The sequence below is a fragment of the Macrotis lagotis genome, chromosome 3 (assembly GCF_037893015.1).
Source record: "Macrotis lagotis isolate mMagLag1 chromosome 3, bilby.v1.9.chrom.fasta, whole genome shotgun sequence".
In the NCBI taxonomy this organism is placed as follows: domain Eukaryota; kingdom Metazoa; phylum Chordata; class Mammalia; order Peramelemorphia; family Peramelidae; genus Macrotis; species Macrotis lagotis.
In genome coordinates this window covers 284538671-284556510 of record NC_133660.1, presented here as the reverse complement: position 1 = coordinate 284556510, position 17840 = coordinate 284538671, and the positions used below count along the sequence as shown (strand labels likewise).

At 52.3% G+C, this 17840-nt stretch overlaps 1 protein-coding gene across 2 annotated transcripts in view; it reads right to left on the bottom strand.

Annotated features, from left to right (window-relative positions):
- The window catches only part of MACROD1 (mono-ADP ribosylhydrolase 1), a 196611-nt gene that overhangs the window by 167321 nt on the left and 11450 nt on the right, over positions 1–17840 (bottom strand). For both annotated transcript variants that reach the window (XM_074231187.1, XM_074231185.1), the window contains exon 3: positions 17550–17666. In XM_074231187.1, coding sequence (XP_074087288.1) covers positions 17550–17666 — 117 coding nt within the window. The remainder of the gene's footprint in view (positions 1–17549; positions 17667–17840) is intronic.

Here is a 17840-nt window from a genome sequence, read left to right as displayed (position 1 = left end):
GGCTAGAATTTTTTTATCTGGGTTCCCTGTTCTCTGAAATGAGAGGGCAACCTAGGAGGTGCCTATGTTCCCTTGTAGACAAGAGGATTCATGGCCACAACAAGGGTGGGGAAACAGGGACTCTGCCCATGGGCATCAAATTTGGAGAGTGACAGAGGACTCCAATCCACAGCAAGACAGAAAAACAGAGTTTAAGGCCTAGTTGGCCAGAATAATGAAAGCAGGAAACTTCTACAGGGCAAGTCAGTTTGTTTCTGGGGACCACAGATTGGGAAGGATGTTACCCAGTGAGTGAGAGGGCAGGATGAGAAATTCAGGGGCCCAAGACAACAAGAGCCAGTGAGGAGAAGCCTGGGAGCAATGGGTGCTCCAAGAAGATAAGGCAGAAAGGGTGGAGAAAGTGGCTGCGGTGGGGGCCCACACTAAGTGAGACTCTGGGAGGGCTGAGTCCCTTGGGGTGTTGCCCCCTCTGGGGCACTGGCCTCCATTCCAGGCTGCTTCTCAAAGAGCAGTGAAGAGAGCTAGGAGATGCCCGGTGGGCCGGGCTGGGCAGATGATTCAAGGACTCCGGAGCTTCACCAGCTCGGCAACCCTTTGAAATATGCCCACGCTCCCTCCTCTCTCTAACTCAGATCAAAGGCAGCTCCGAGGGAGCTAAATCACCTCCCGCTCCTGGGAGGGAGGGGAGAGAAGAAACACTGGAGAAGCGGGGCCAGGGGAGAGGTCTGGACCACTTCTGGGAGGGGTTGGGGGGCCTGGGCCAGTCATTTCACCACTGTTTGCCTCAGTTTCTTCTTCTGTAAAAGGAGGGGGTCAGAGTTGGGGAAGAGAATAAATATTTTAATTTTAATAACACTTAACTACATTAAGAGGAGGAAGTACAAGGTTTCCAGAGCAGCCTCAGTGGAGGCTGAGAATACTGAGGATCAGCAGCTTCTCCCTGGACGGGAGACCTTAGGGGGACAACACTGGCCTTCCCCAAAGCTGGCAAGGTCACGAGACAGAAAGGCAAAGCAGCTTCCAGGCCCAGCCCTGCTGCCCTAGATCCCAGATGCCCAACAGATCAACCCAGCCTGGAGAATGAACACCTCCTGAGGGGGAGGGCTCCCCCCCACCAGGGCTGGGTCCAGGACCCCCAGAACCTGAGTGATTTTTTTTCAGGATTTTTGCAAGGCAGTGGGGTTAAGTAGCTTGCCCAAGGTCACACAGCTAGGTAATTGTCTGAGGCTGGATTTGAACTCAGGTACTCCTGACTCCAGGGCTGATGCTCTATCCACTGTGCCATCTAGCTGCCCTATGAAAGGCTGATTTTTAAAAAATATGCTGGAGACCTCTTAATCTTCTTTCCAATGAGGGCACAGAACTATATGGCCCTCTGAGGGTCCTTCTAGCCCAAGATCTATATTAGGAACAATGGGAAGCTTCTAAATGACAGAAGGTGAGACTACCCTGCACTCCAGGGTGAGCTCACTGAATTCTGCCAACAGCTGGAAGGTGCTGCTGCTTCTATCTCCATTTTACCAAGGAGGGCCCTTTCTGAAGCTCAGAGAAGTTATTAGGTCACTTGCCCAAGGACACACCACCAGAACATACACGAGGACGGATGTGAACCCAAGACTTCTGGAAGCCAAGTCAATGAATCCATCAACAACCAGCAAGCTTTTATTAAGCTCCTACTGTGTACTTGGCAGATACAAAGAGCAAAAAAAGTGGTCGCTGGCCTCAAAGATCTTACATTCTACCAAGGGTGACAAGTGGACATATAGGAGTCCAAAAGTAATGGCCTAGGCTGGGCCTGGCCCACCGTGGTCTATTGTTCTTGGGCCTTTGGAGCCCTGCCCTCCCCACCCTGCCTGCAGGTGGGACCCTTGAAGTCCAGCTCCTTCCCCAGGTCCTCTAAGGCTTCTCTCAGACTGGCAGGCAGGACTGTGACTGTGGCGGAGTCTCTGTGATGAATCTCTGTCATGGCAGTGGAAGAAAAGCCAACCTGAATCCTCTGGCAGCCCCAGACCCTGCAGCTTGTGTGGCCCAAGGTGGCTGAGCTTCTGAGGACACCCGGAGACACGGACCTCAACCTCTTCCCCAGAAGACACCTTGCTTCCTCAGTTTTCTCCCCAGACTGAACAGTGGATCCGGGAGAAGCTTCTGGGACTGGATCCCTGTCCCTTTCCTCTGGCAGACGACCCAGCCAGCCTTAGGAAAGTTCTCCTGGCCTTGGTCAGTCTTTTGCCCAACGACAAAAGCAGGCAGAGGCAGACCAGTCCTGAGCCCCAAAGATACTTCAGAGGGAAAAGCCCACCTCTCCCCCCAACACCAAAATGCTGGTCCCACAAGGACTGGGGGGATTCGGTGGCTCTGGACTCTTAACAGCCCCTCTCTGATGCTACAGCAAGTTAGTCTGCTGAGTAACAAAGCAAGGGAAAAGAGCCTTTATTCTAATTCCAAGGAATGAAACAAATAAAAGCATTCCACATGTGGTGTATGGAAAAAGGAAGGAAGGAAGGACAGGAGGGTGGGAGGGGGAAGGAAGGGAGGGAAGAAGGAAAAAAGGAAAGGAGGGAGGGGGAAGGAGAGAAGGAAGATCAGGAAAGAGTTCTAGAAAAGGGAGTGCAATCTAAGTAAGCCCTACTTCTTCTGCCTTTCTGAAAGAGTGCATCCACTGTCAGCAGCCTGGGACAAAACTCTAGTCACTCTCGTCGTGCACTGCCTATACTCTCACTCAAGGACTCTTGGACTCAGTAGGGGTCCTATTAAAATGATGATATTGGGGGGATCCAGGTGTTTCCTGCACCCCCCCCCAACACCAGGGACTGACTTAGGCTAGAAATCTGCCACCTCTTTATCTCCCATTCACTATGCTCCATGTTTCATCGCACAAACAGCTCTGGTCATAAAGAGCGTAGCATCAGGCAGAAAAGATGACCAGAGGTCTGCTTTGAGGCCATGGCGGCTTGGGCCCACCAGCTGGGAGCATCACACACACATAGGGCCACCATGTGGCAATGTTCAGTCCTATAGAGACGAGGGCCAGGGCTGGGGGCAGGGGTAGGGGAGGCTCCAGCTAAACCCCCTCCCCAGGCCCCCCAGCTCCCAGAATGGTCCCTCACCCAGGCCTATTATATAGTTAGGAGAGGGAGGGTGGCCTGTGGAACATGAACCCCTCTTCCATACAATGATCACAAAAAGGAGTGGCTTCCACATGTCTAGAAAAGTCAGGGGCTCCTTCCTCCCCCTGCCCCCCCCAACAGCAGCCTCCCCAGGAGGAGGGCAGGAATCGGATCAGCCCAAATAGCCCCCCCGCCAGCCCTTCTCTGGCCTTTACAACTGAGGTCTCAGCAGAGGTCACTCCTCACGGAGATGAGCTTGGGAAACCCTGGAGGGGCTCCTTGGCAACAGCAGGGGGGCCGCAGCATCCAGACAAGCCCTGCTCCTGATGAATAGGGGTCACTGGGGGGGCAGCCAACAAAGCCCCTTTCAAGAATCGGCAAGCCTGCATCCGACGGGGGATTGCCATCTGATGCTGGGCGGGCCCCTGCGGGGGCCAGAGGCAGTCAAGGCCTCCCGGCCTCTTCACCACCACTGCAAACAGGAACCCCTGTTATCACAGCCTGGAGGGGACGGGAAGAAAAGAGAGAAGTGACGCATGATTACCCAGAGCCAGAGACTCTCCCGGCAAAGTTTCAAGTAGAGGTCAGAGTCGTGCCCGCCTGGGGTGGACAGGAAGCTTGGCGAAGCAGTTGGGTAGGAAGAAATGAAGGAAGGAATGAATGAAGGAATGCATACATGCAGGAATGTATGCATGAACAAATGAATGACTGAATGATAATACCTAGATCTAGAGAGCATCAGCCAGTAACTATTTGAGGCCACATTCGAATTCAGATCTTCCCAGCTCCAGGCCCATTGCCCTGGGTATCAGAGCAGACCACCAGAAGCGTGTCCTGCTATGGAAACAGAGTCCAGACAAGACAATCATCCCTTCCCCACTGGGAGCAGCTCTGGGCTATGAGCCCCCCGCCCCGGGATTCTAGCTCCTCAATGCCTCCCCCCCTGCTCCCACAGACCCCAGCCCAAAGGTTACTTCTCACCTGAACCACTAAAGTGGCTTCCTACAGGATGCCCTCCTCTCTGCTCCAGCCTTCAACCCCTGACAAAATAATCTTTCCAATGTAGCTCGGGAACATGGCGCAGTAGCTCCCTATGGACAATGGGGGCTGGTCAAAGCCCCCTGCCATGAGGCTCTAGCCCAGCTTTTCAGACTTTGGCCCCCTTCTCTATCCTTGGGCAAGCCAGCCCACCAGCTGGAGCCTGAACTCAGCCCTCCACCCTTCAGTGTCCCACCACCTCAAGGTGTCCCCTACCTCAGTCTCTCCTCCAAAGCATAACTCAATTACCCCCACCCCAGACTAGCTCTTGACTCAGGTCCAGTCCCATTAGCTGTAGACATCTGGGGAAGCCTGTACCCCAAGGATGACTGCAGAAAAGGGAGGAAGACTTCCATGAACTGATGCAGAACCAGAAAGTGAGACCCCACAACTAGCACCAACCCACAATGGCCGGTGAAAGGGCTGCCGTGATGTCAGAGGACCACCTGAGCCCCAGCTGCCAGAGTAAGAAGCTGAACACCAAAAAGGACCGAGCAGGTTTGGAACAAGAGTGTCGTTGTCTCCTTTTTCCAGAGGCAGGGAAGAGGCAGGAGGGAGAGAAAGAGAGAATAAATGCTTATTAACGACAAAGAACAATAAAATAAAATAAGAGCGGAAGTTTTTCTTTTTACCTGAATGCTGTAAGATGATCAGGACTAAACTCAGCCCCAAAGGAGGACTAAGAAAGGTTACCTCTCGGGGCAGCTAGGTGGCGCAGTAGATAGAGCACTGGCCCTGGAGTCAAGAGTACCTGAGTTCAAATCCAACCTCAGACACTTAATAATTACCTAGCTGTGTGGCCTTGGGTAAGTCATTTAACCCCATTGACTTGTAAAAAAAAAAGAAAAAGAAAGGTTACCTTTCCTCCATCCTTTCAGAGGTGGGGGACCACAGGTGCATAACAAAGCATACAAAGTGGACCTGGTTAGTTTTGCTGACCTGTTTCTTATTCCTTTCCATTTATTCTTTGTTCAAATGGATGAATGGCTTTCAAGGGAGAGGAGGGAAGCAGCAGTTGATCACAGAAAAACAAAAGCCATACTTTGTATTCTCCCAACAGAATGGAAGCCCTCTGAAGGCAGGACTATGCTCTGTTATGGGATACAGCCAAACGGGCCTTCTCTCAGTGCCTCCATGCCAAGCCTCTGCATGGGCATCCCTCTTCCCCTCCTACTCTGAGCATTCCCAGGTCCTTCAAGGCTCAGCTCAGAAGCCCCCTTCTTGCTGGGAGACGCCTTTTCCAGATTCACCCTGCTCTTCCTGCCCCCCCCGCCCAGGACAACTGGGAACATATTGTGTCCAGACTGTGTCCGGCCTCCTTGAAGGCAGGCACTGCCCCAACTTCATCAATACTGGTCAATCCGCCAACCGCTTTATGTGGACAATCAACTGGCAGATGGGGTCAGGGAGACCTGGGTTCAAATGCTGCCACAGGACTCTGAACCTCCCTCAGCCTTAGTTTCCTCATCTGTAAAATGGGATTTATGGGCACCAATCCCTCCCCAGGTGGTGATGAGGTTCAAATGAAATCATATTTGTAAAAAGCTTACTCAGAAATGGTTACTGGTTGACTGATGATACCTGTTTGGGGATCCCACAGCCCTGGGCACCCCAAGACTGTGCGGGATGGTGGAGAAGAAGCTGGACTGGGAGCCAGGACCTGTCCCTACCCCTTGCTCCCTTTGTGACCTGGGCAGAGGGACTGCTGGGTCTGCAGTCTCTGGGGCCCCTCACCTATGATCAGAGAGCAGAGGAACAGTAAGTAAGAGAACATGAGAAGGGACACGAGCCCAGAGAAGGCTGTCACCCCGGGAGGCTCCCCATTCAGGCCTGCCCCCCACTCTAGTGAGAGAGCACCAAAGCTGAGATGAGCACTGCCCCCCAAGAGCCCTGGTTCAGGGACTCCTGAGAGAACCCAGAGAGAGCCCAGGCTCCCTTCCCAAAGTTAGGCCCAGACCCCAAGAGTGCTGGGCCCCAGACGCTCCTCCCTCCCCCCTAGAGAATACACCCTCCCTCCTTATTACCAGGATAATGATGCCTGGCTCCGGCTCAGGGGGTGTCAAGAGGATTAATTAGCAGTGGAGCAGCTGACTTTGAAGAAGATGCAGCTACAATAACAATCTGAGTCCCTTCCCACCTACCCCTGATCCCTGGGACGCCTTATTCCCCCTCCCAGGATGTGACTGCTCCCTGCTGCAGCTCCTGGCCTACCTTGGGCCCCCTTCCCAGCCTGCCGCTGAGAGGAGGGCTTGAGTCCCCCGGGGGGGGGGGACCCTTTCATGGGGAAAAGATGGTGCAACAGGAAAGAGGGAACCATCTGGACCATGCTTTGACTCAGAAGACCTTCTGTTGGAGAAGTAGCAAAGGCCTCTTAGGAGTGGGGGGGGGGGGAGAGGGAGGAGGGAAGGAAGAAGGAGGGAAAGGTCTGGATTCGAATCCACCAGGAATCCTTACCAGCTGGGTGACCTCAGGCTAGTCATTCCTCTCCTTCAGGCTCAGTTTCTCATTTTGTAAAATGAAAGGGTTGGACTGGATGTTCTCTAAGGGCCTTTCTAAATCTGTACATAATTCTATGAAGAGGAAGAGGAGGTGAAGGAAAAAGATGAAAAAAGAAGGGGAGGGGAGAAAGAGAAGAGGAGGAAGGGGAAGAAGGGGAGACTGCCTCACTTGGTCTCTGCTGCCCCAGCGCTTACACAGTAAGTGTTCAATAACTGCTTAGTGACTGGAAGCCTGCCCACAGACTCATCCACCAGGCCCTCCCCCTTCCAGGAACTCTCCCCACCAACTCCATCCCTGGCCTCCTCTGAGCCTCAGTTTCCTCAAGAGGCCTTTCACCAACCCCCTGCTGCCTGAGCCTCCCCTCAACTGATCAGCACCAACTCAGCCTGCACAGAAGGATTTTGGTACCAGCTAGGTGGCACAGTAGGTAGAGGACCAGCCCTGGAGTCAGGAGGACCTGAGTTCCAATCTGGCCTCAGACACTTGACATTGACCAGCTGGGTGACCTTGGACAAGTCACTTCACCCTGACTGCCTCACATCCAGGATCATCTCTAGTGGTTCTGATTCAGATCTGACCACCGGACCTAGGTGGTTCTGGAGGAGAAAGTGAGGCTAATGACTGAGCACAGCGCCCCCTCACTCAAATCCAATTCATGAGCTTGTCATGGTCTCACCTCCCTGACCTCAGGATCTTCTTCAAGAACAAAAACAAGGGACAACTAGGTGGTGCAGTGGCTAGAGCAGTGGCCCTGGAGTCAGGAGGACGTGAGTTCAAATCTGGCCTCAGACACTTCATAATGACCTAGCTGTGTGGCCTTGGGCAAGCCACTTAACCCCACTGCCTTGCAAAAAAAAAAAAAAGATGTATAGGACTTAAGGGTTAGAGTATCACATAATCATAGAAATGATGATTGCAAAGTCAGAACAAACAGAAAATGATTGTAAACCTCTAAAAATTATTAAAAATAATAAAATTATTTTTAAAAAAAGATGGCAGCTAGGTGGCACAGTGGATAGAGCACCTGCCCTGGAGTCAGTAGTAGCTGAGTTCAAATCCAGCCCCAGACACTTAACGGTTACCTAGCTGTGTGGCCTTAGGTAAGTCACCTAATCCCATTGCCTTGCAAAAATCTAAAAAATTTTAAAAAATTTTAAAAAAAGAACAAGAACATACATTACCCTGCATAAAGAGCATCCTCCAAGTTTCAGGGCAGTTTGAAACTCTGAAAGTCATCTCTGACAGAGTGAAAACTGCCCCCCAGGCTTGGAGGGCACTGGCCAGCTCTCTACATGTCCCTAAGGGTGGCAAGCAGGCTGTCTCCTTCATTGAACTGAGAGATCCTTGAAGGCAGAGATTGATTTTTGCCTTTCTCTGGATCCCCCAGTACTCTGCCCAGGGTCGGCATACAGCAAGGCTTTCATAAATGCTCACTAACAGATGGATAGATGAATGGATGGATGCTTGCTGTTCAGTCAAGCCTCCACTGTGGCTCTTCAGTCACATCTGATTTTCCATGACCCCATTGGGGATTATTTGGCAAAGCCACTCCTGGAGAGGCTCACCATTTCCTTCTCCAGCTCTTTTGACAGATGAGGAAAGTGAGGCAAACAGAATGAAATGACCTTCCCAAGATTACACACTAGTCTAAGGTCAGATTTGAACTCATGTTCAATCATCTCAGTCATGTCCAACTCTGTGACCCCATTTGGGGTTTTTCTTGGCAAAGATACTGAAGTCATGAAGGGTGGTGGTCAGCTGCACAGGGACTAAGTGGCTGAGGTGAGATTCAGACCCAGGTCTCCCAGGCTCCCCATCCAGGACTCTAGCCTCTGCCCCACAATGCCCTTCAACCTCCCAACAGCTGCATCCTTTCTCCCTGGTAATTAATCAAGGCTGCCAAAGCACGGTCAGCACTGGCAAAGTTTGGCCCATGATGGCAAACAGCAGCTGCCACCGGTGGCTGCTGAAGAGAAAGAAGCTGCCAGACAGAGAGGGATGGGTGGATGGATGGATGAATGGATGGATGGACGGATGGACAGAGAGATAGAGGGGAAATGGATGGATAGACAGATTGGCAGAGAGGGATAGATGGATATATTAGACTGAAAGACAGAGGAGGGAAAGGGAGGGGGAAGAAAGGGAGAAATAGAGAGGGATAGATAAATGGATGAATAGATGGATAGATAAACTGACAGAAAGGAGGAGAGAGAGAGACAGAAGAATGGATGGATGGATAGATGAAGAAGACAAAGAGGAGATAGAGAAAGATAGACAGATACACTATGGTAGATCAGTGGATAGACGGATGGATAAATGAGGTCCTGAGGTGAATTTCTGAAACTCCTTCCCCACTGGAAGGGAGGGAAGGAAGAGAAAATGGAGGAAGGGGGCACTGGAGACCTGTAGGGTGGGCTGCTGTGGAAGGCAAGAGTTGATCCCAGCCAGGGTGAAACCTGAGCCCCCCAGCATCCTCTCAGGACCAGTTCAGTTACAGGCAGCCCATCATCCTTTCCTCAGCCTCCCCTGCCTACCCCGGTCCCATGGGCACCCCCTTCCTTTCAGAAAGCCAGAAATGCCAGACAAGCCTGGCCTCACCCAGCCTGCCCGGAACGGGCAAACAAGGCTGAATTTCATCTTGAATTACACTCTCAGGGAGGGGAAGGCTGATGTCACCCCTGCCTGTCCAGAAAGGGAGGAGATGTTTCCCAAATCTACATCCTTCACATCCTTTGCCAAGCCAGAGACAAAAGATGCCGCCCATCTCACCCCAGGGGCTGCTTAGACTCAATAACAGCAGCCACAGCCACGGCAGGAAGACTCACAAGGCACTTGATGGATACCAGCCCATTAAAGGACCACATGAGATCCTGTTCCCAATTTTGCAGATGAGGAAACTGAGGTGTGGCGAGGCAACTGTGGGCAACTCTCTTAATCCCTCTTTGCAGGGCTAGGTGAAGGCCCACAGTAGGTGCTGCGTGAATGCATCTTCCCTTCCCCTTCCCCAACCTGCCAGGTGGAGGCCATTTCCTCACCTGGGAATCTCACGCTACCTCTCATCACACTGCAGACAATTCTATTGGGACACAGGAACTTTCTTGAGGGAAGGGAAGTGAGAACGCAGGTTACTGGTGTCTCTGGATCCCCAATGAAAAGCACAGTCCCGGCCCAGAGGAGGGCACTTAATAAATGCCTTGGCCCATTTTAAAGGGCCTCAGTTTCTCCACTAGATAGGAAGGGTGACGGAGAAAGTTCCCACACCACTCTGAGGAGGCTCTCTTCACTAAAGGTGCCCCCTCCGAAGCTGAGGGTGGACAATACTCACATCATCACCTCAATGAGCATGTCCAGAACAATTCCCGGGGTCACTTCAGGCTCAACTCAGGGAGGGGGTGTAGGAGGGGGAGACTTCATATGTACCAGTTTGGGGAGAAACTGCATGATGTCATCCAGAGACGGGTCTGGGCCCTTTTCACACGCATTCAATTTAATTTTCTCCCATTAATTGAAAACCAGAGACTCACATGTACAAAAGTGAAGAGCTCTGGTCGCTGGCAGTAAGGGGGGGGGGGGGGTGGCATGCAAACAAGGTGGGAGGTGGAGAAGATGGAAACTGGACGTTAAGCATCACCAGACTAGAATCTTCATCAACAGGATCCTGCTCTAGCTCTGAAAGGGACCTTACACGCCATGGAGATCAAACCCCTCATCTTAAAGAGGAAGAAACTGAGGCCCAGAGAAAAGTAGAGTGACTTGTCCAAGGTCCCACAATCAACAAGTGGGGAGGTCCAAATTCGAACAGGTCTTTCCACTGCTAAAAGAAAAAGAAAGGCTCTCCAGAGCCACACGAATCGCAGATGGAGACCCCAGAGGTTGTCTGGACCCTTCCTCCCCCAGGGCCCTGTCCTGGGCCTTCTCCTCTCCTCCGATACTATTACTTCACTGGGTGATCTCATCAGCTCCCGGGGATCTAATTAGCATCTCCCCACTGATGAATCTCAAATCTACTTATCTACCTCTCTGCAGATCTCCAATCTCACATCTCCAACCGCCTTCTGACGTCTGTAAATGGATAGATGTCCTGTGGAAACGTTGGAAATGTTGGGATGTTGGAAATGTGTCCAAAATGGAACTCATTCTCTTTCCCCTGAAACTACCCCACTTCCTACCTCTCCTACTACCGTGGAGGGAAACAGTCCCTAGAGTCAGCCTGGCCTCCTTTTTTCCCCCCTTCCCCATCCTATATCCAATATGGCACCAAAGCCTGTGAATTTCACCTCTGCAGAATCTCTCCAATGTGCCCCTCCTCCTCAGACACAGCCACCCCCCCCCCCCCAGCACAGACCTTCATCCCCTCACACCTGGACTACTGCACTAGCTGGGCTGGAGCTGCCCGCCTCAAGCCTCTCCCCATTCCAACCCATCCTCCATTCAGCCATTAATACGAGCTTCCTGAACTCCGGGTCTGACCATATCATCCCCCTATTACAGAACTCCAGTGGCTTTCTATCATCCCCAGGATAATCAAGCTCCAGAAATCCTCCTGGTTCCCAGTGAACCGGGCTCTGAGGCCTGACGGGCCAGTCAATCTTTAAGGGATGGGCCCCCCCCTTTTAAACCCAATATTCTCCCAGGGATACTAATCAAGACTCAAAATTGTGGGTGATCCCAAGAGTCATTATGGGAGGGGCAGCTAGGTGGAGCAGTTGGAGCAGTGGATAGAGCACTGGCCCTGGACTCAGGAACACCTGAGTTCAAATCCAGCCTCAGACATTTAATAACTGCCTAGCTCTGTGACCTTGGGAGAATCACTTAGTCCCATTGCCTCAAAAAAATAAATTTTTTAAAAAATTCATGGTGAGCAGAAATCATGTTAGCACTTTATCAATATGGCTTTGGACAATCAGGAAGCAAGCAGATGGTAAAGGCTGGTCATACACCAGGAAGGAGGCCTAGCAGGCGGCCCACCCAAGTGCTAGACTGGTAGCAGAGAACATTCTAAGACCCAGAAGAAAGTTCCTGGCACTTTGGGCAGATCCTCTGCTGAGGAAGGATGGGAGGGCATGAGAGGAAAATGACAAGGTGACCAGGGTAGATAAGCTGCAATCTGCAGTGGTGGAAGGCACATTCACACTAACTAAAACAGAAGCTCTCAAGGACAAGGGAAAACTGTTTTCTTTTTGGTTTTGTGACTTACAAGCTAACCCATGGCCTGGTACACAGTAAGACCTCACTAAATGTTTGGTATGGAACTGAATTGATGAGATAATAGACCCAATAAAGTATTGAGGCCCATTAGAGAGGTAGAGAAAAAATACTCAACTGATATTAACATGGCAGGCTTCCTGGAAGAAACGACATCCCAGCCAGCCTTTAAAGGAAGTCTGTTTCCAAAAGAAAAACAGCTCCTTGAAGGTAGAGATCGTTTGACTTTTATAATTATGGTATTACCGCCCAACACAGGGCCTGGAAAATAGCAGACATTCGATAACTTCTTGATTGATTGACTGAAAGAGGAGAGAAGCAAACACTGTGATTTAGAGTAGGACCAGTCTCTTGGAAAGATCGTGGAATCCAAACCTCCAATTTCAGAGGAGGAAAATGAGACCCAGGTGGGACTTGCCCAAGATCACCCAGCTAGTAAATAAAAGTCAGGACTCAAAGTCGTCTGGCATCTCTCCATCACACCATGCTTCCTCCCTCATGGGAAGGTACACCTGTCCAAGAATGGGCCCACTCATTCATCCAGATCCACCCAATCATTTGCACAATGGAAGGCAAACTACTAGCATTAGAACCATCTTGCAGACTCCCTTGGGGAAGAAAGCAAAGCAGTCAAGGATCCAACCCCTTGGAGGTCCCGACGACCCTGGCAGCCAGGTCCTGCCAACCCTGCTATCAAACTGTCACAGAATCTGGATGGCAGAATCTCAGACAGAAGGCATCTCAGCTAGGCAACCCAAATTTCAACCTGACTCCTCTAGATCACTTCCCTGACAAATTGTCACAACCTTCACCCGCAGATTCCAGTGATGGGAAACGAAGTCCCACCCCGAGGGGATCCATGGTCCACAGACTGCTCTCTCTTGTCCTTGGTGTACAGTGGTGTATTTTTGGTGAGGGGGAAAGTAACAAGTAGGGATGCTGGTCACCATACAGGCCAAATAGTTCAGGAAATATAAACAAGAGTCAAAAGAGACAGTCTCTCTCCATCTGTCTCTCCTTCCATCTCTCCATCTCTCTGTCTCTCTCTCTCTCTCTCTCTCTCACACACACACACACACACACACACTCTCACATGCCCTCATCCCCCAGGGAGAGTGACAGCCTCTCTTCCTTGAACTACAGTGTGACCTGGGCCATGGGGCCATTCTTGTTTTGCAAGGCCGAAGCCAGAGGCCGCCACTCACCATCTTTGGCTTTGCTAACTAGTTCTCTCTGCAGAGCTGGGGAGCCCCCTTCCTTGCAGCTGAGCTCAAGCAGGAGCATCCCCCCCCACCTGATGGAAAGCTGCTAGTGGCAAGCATCAGAACACAAATTCAAATCAGAAATGACAGATAAAGCGATTTACGGGGACAGTTTAGCACCAGAACACCTCGCCCGAGGCTTGGCCTCCTCCCAGTCGGCTCAGCATGCTCCCTGCTTCCCTGCCTCTGTGATTCACCCTGGCCAGGCCCCTCCCCTTACTGATCTAGGACCCCCCCACACACACCAGATGGCACTGAGTGTTGCAGATGTCCCTACAACTCCCCAGGTCCCCAGGAACCCAATCACTCCTCTTTATACCAGTTGGTGTTGCAGGGGACCAGACCTGAGGAGCAGCAGAGGGCCATGAAGAGGGAGAACAGGGATCCCAGAGATTTTCTGCTCCAAGTCCCCCCTTAAATAATACTTCTAAAAGCTCACCCTTTGGGTCAAGAGAAATCACTAACCCAAACTTTTGAGGGGCTTGGGACCTTGGACAGGGAACCTCTCCTCTGTGGACAACATGCTGAAGAAGATAGAGGCAGGAAGACCCAAGTTCAAATCCCATCCTCTGGACAAGTCAGAGGTCTTAAAGGGACTTCAAATAATCTTCTCCTCCAACTTTCTTAGGAAACTAAGGCCTGAAAAGGCTGAGGAGTGGAGCTGAGCTTTGAACCTAGGTCATGTGGTTCTGAGTCTCATGTGGATTCAATGTTGCCAGGCTGCCCGAGTTATTTCTCTTTGGCCCTGGCCTGCCAGGCCATAACAAGAGGTTTTCCCCATGCCGGGGTCCAGCAAAAGATGTGACAATCATTTTAACGAATTAGAAGCCCAAAGAGACTAAGTGACCATCCCAGGACACAGTCCAGAGCAGAGTGGAGACATGAAGGTGAAATGGCTTGGGAAGGCCCAGCATGCAAAGAGCCCTGAGTAGCCCACCCTGCACAGAACTGGCCAAGGGGATGGTAGGCCCAGGTGAACCTTGGCCAGGCTTATGAAAAACTGAATTCAAGTTCTCTTGGATTCTCCCTCTGAAGGGCACCCTTCCTCAGATTCGGGGCCTGTGCTGGGGCTTCCTCTCTTATCTAATCAGCTTGGCAGCTTAATTTAATTAAGACCGATGTTGTCTGGCCCAGCGGTCACAAGCCATGGCCAGCACAGATGGTGGGAGCCCACGATGCTCCAGAAGCCCAGACAGAGGCTATCATGGGCAGAGTCAGACTCCTTTGGGGGATTCTGGCCTTCTGGAGTGGGAAGGGGGAGAACAGGAATAGGGGGTCTCCAGTTCAGTCTAGCCCTGAAAGAACCAGCTAGATGGCATTCCCCATCCTTCTGATGCACCCCCAGAATCCTGCCAGGGCGCCTGTCCTTCATCCCCTCCCCTAGTCATTCCAGCGATCCCCACACCTGTTCAACCAGGCACTCAAAGCTACCTGGAAGGAGATCTCTGAAGCTCAGTTTTTTTTTAATGTGAGGGACAGGCCTTGGATTCTGCCTTGGCTGCCCCCCATAGCCCCTCAGAGAAGGGGCTCTACAGGATATATAGACCAGTCATTAACCAGCTACTGTGGGCAAACCAGGAAGGGCCCGATCTCACTCAGCAACAGTGTGGTCCACAAAGAGCAGAGGGGCAGCCTGGAGGTGGCCAGGTCCTCGCTCCACTCTGAACAAAAGAGAAGCTGAGAAGAGGTCAGAAACAAAAGGCCGGCAGGCTCTGTCCAGGAAAGGGAGCAAAGTCTGACTCCTCAGAGAGTCAGGAAAAGAAAGCCATGGGAAAACAGTGACGGCCAAAGCACTGAGAGGAGCATGGGGGAGACCTCTACAAACTGCACCAGTAGGGAAGAGGCAGAATCGGGAGAAGCACAGGCACAGGGGCTGCCCCATGGTCCAAGGCAGAGGAGAGGCATGGTCGAGGTTGAAGGACAACCTGTCTCTCTTCTGTTTGTAACCCATGGAGACCGACTGTGCATGTGGGGGGGGGGGGGGGTAGATAGCATCCTTTCAGGTTCCTAAGTGCTATTTCTCTGTTGTCTGCTGAGGACCAAAAGGAGCCCGATGAATGTTGGAGAAGCTACAGGAAAATGGGCCCTTTTCTGTTCTGCTGGTGGTGAGGATTTACATGCCGAGGGAGGGGAGGTACATGGGAGTTTGGTTATATTGGGGGGGGGGGGAAGAGAGTTAACTGTTAACTGTTCAGTTAGCTTAAGATTAAGGAAAGAAAGGGAATTCAGCACTGATTCCTAGCTCTTCCTGAGGAGAGCCATGGATCACCCCTCCCTGCTCTCCCCTTCCTACTCCATCCTCTGCCTTGGGATTGCTGACTGAGCTAGAAATGCGAAGGAACTTGGGGGGCCTAGGGGACTGGGCTCCCTCTCTGGTCCAGCAGTCAGGGATGAGACTATGGTAACTGGGGGGAGGGGGGGCCAGGGAGGCCAACTGCCCCTTGATCACCCTTGGTCACTCTCCGGGGGCAGCCAAACCAACATCCAAGGCCCTGTCCCTCACGTTAAAAAACTGAGCTTTCAGAGATCTCTGTCCTTTGTCCTTTTTTTTCCCTTTCTGGCCATCCCGGTTCAGTCGGTGAACACGGAGAGGCCAATTATTCATGGCTCATGAATACCACCAAGTCAAATAGAATTTAATGGGCAAGCGTGTGATATTCCTGCTAGAAACTTTACATATGAATTAAGCACATATGGGTTTCATGAGGCACAGAATCAGATTTATGGAGCTCCGGCAAAAGCCCCTTGTTACTTAAGACTTTTATTCCACTAATAAACAGGCTGATTGATAGGTTGGGGAGTTAATGAGGCTGCCGGCTGCGCTGATCTCCAGCGCCCCCTGGTGGGAGGCTGGCTGGGGGCTGAAGTGGCCTGGGAGTTGGACCAGGCCTGGACCAGGACCCAGAGAGAGCACCCTACAAAGTGTGCTTACCCCCACCCTCACCCCCAGGGCTCAGCCTAGGGCCCAGGAGGCTCAGGAGGCCCCGATCCAGGCAGATGTGGCTTACCTAAGTTACCTAAGTAGTGAGTGGGTAAAGGTAGGATTTGAACCCAGAACCTCTGGCTCAATTCCGCCGTTCCTCACAGCAGCTCAGGGTCTAAGGCAGTGCCGGCAGTCAGAGTCCCCTGATGTTTACTACCTGTAGGACCTGGAACCAGTCCCTCCCCTCTCCAGGACTCAGTTTCCCACTCTGTAAAAGGAGGGGCATAGCCTCACTTTCTTGAAGATTCTGCCCAGTCCCATATGCCCCTAGAAGGGCAGCTGTGGCAGCCACTTCACCAAAGGAGCTGCCCAGAAACCGGCTCCAGGAATGGGGTGGGGGGGAGAGACCCGGCCCACTAGCAGGCGACGAGGACCAGCATTTCTGAAGCAGCTGGCAAAGGACGCCTCCTCTGGCACATCCATCACCATGGGCCAGAGCCTCCACAGACCCTTGGCATGAGCAGGCAGCCAGGCCCCAGGGAACAAGCTGCTGTGGCACCCTCTCGGACCTGAGTCACCCCCCTCAAGGGCATGCAGAGATGATGAATACAACCCCCTCCCCCTGTCAAGAAGACCCCAACCTGATCACACCCAGTTCTCTCATCCCTGGGCATTTGGGGTCCTCCAGTACCAAGTTCAAATGAAAAACAGACTGCATCTTTCCTGGGCTAGCTCAGAGATGCCCCCAGACTCAGAATCCCTGCCAGCACAGTGATCAAATGTGCCCCAGGATAAGAAGAAATGAGGCCTGGTGGGCGGGTCCCCAAGAATCCCCCTCCTCTTCCTCCTGTAATCATAGATGCCAGAGAAGAGGCCTCACAAACCCTGCCTCATCCTGGGATCACAAAGACCCCCCCAGTCAGGATGCCCCGCAGTGGGGGTCCCTCCCCAGTGAGGCATGATTAAGGCTGAACCTGTCCCTCCTTCTCTTCCCATTTAGTTCCGCTGCCATGCCAGGGCATAGAGTGAGGTCTCCTGTGGGTCCTGGGGCCCAGGAGGGGGCTGCCACTTCTGCCCTTATCCAATCCAAAGACAGAGCCCCTTCCCACCTGCCCCGGCAATGCCCCGGGACTCCAAACTTTGGCTTCAGTGCTGCACAGGTAGAGTGAAAGGTCTTCAGGAAAACCAGAGTGGTTCCCTGGGGAGACAGGTCACAATGAGCAAAGGGGTGTTCCCTGTGAAGTCTGAAACAAGCCCTCTACCTGACTTTTCCCCTGGCAGGGGCCACCAACTCGGCCTGTCCCATTGGCTAAAACCACACAGGCATCCACAGACACAGTCATGGAGAGTCCAGGGAAGAGGGGAGCCCACCTCTTGCCAATTCTCAAGGATGGGCCTGGCCCAAAGGCAGGAGGCGAGTGCTGGGGAGCCAGACAAGACATAATCACCCTTCTCAGGGTCCCCGTACCCCACAATGCAAGAACAAAACAGAAAACAAGGAAAATGGGGACTTACCCGCATTCACGATAGCATCCACCTCCAGCTTGGTGATGTCTCCTCGAAAGAGGGAGATCTTTTCATTCAGGGTCTTGTCCTTCTTGTACTGGGGCTCCTCCTCCTTACTGGTAGCCCCTGAAATAGTCATGGGCGACCATGGCCAAGAGGTCAGATCTCCCCCGGCCCCAACCACTCTCCCACCTTGGAAGAGTCCCATTGGTACCCAACACCAGTAGAGCAGGAACCCTAGAGGCCAGGGGCTGACCCCCTTCCCATTCCCCTTGTACCCCTGGCCTTGGAGCTGGCAGA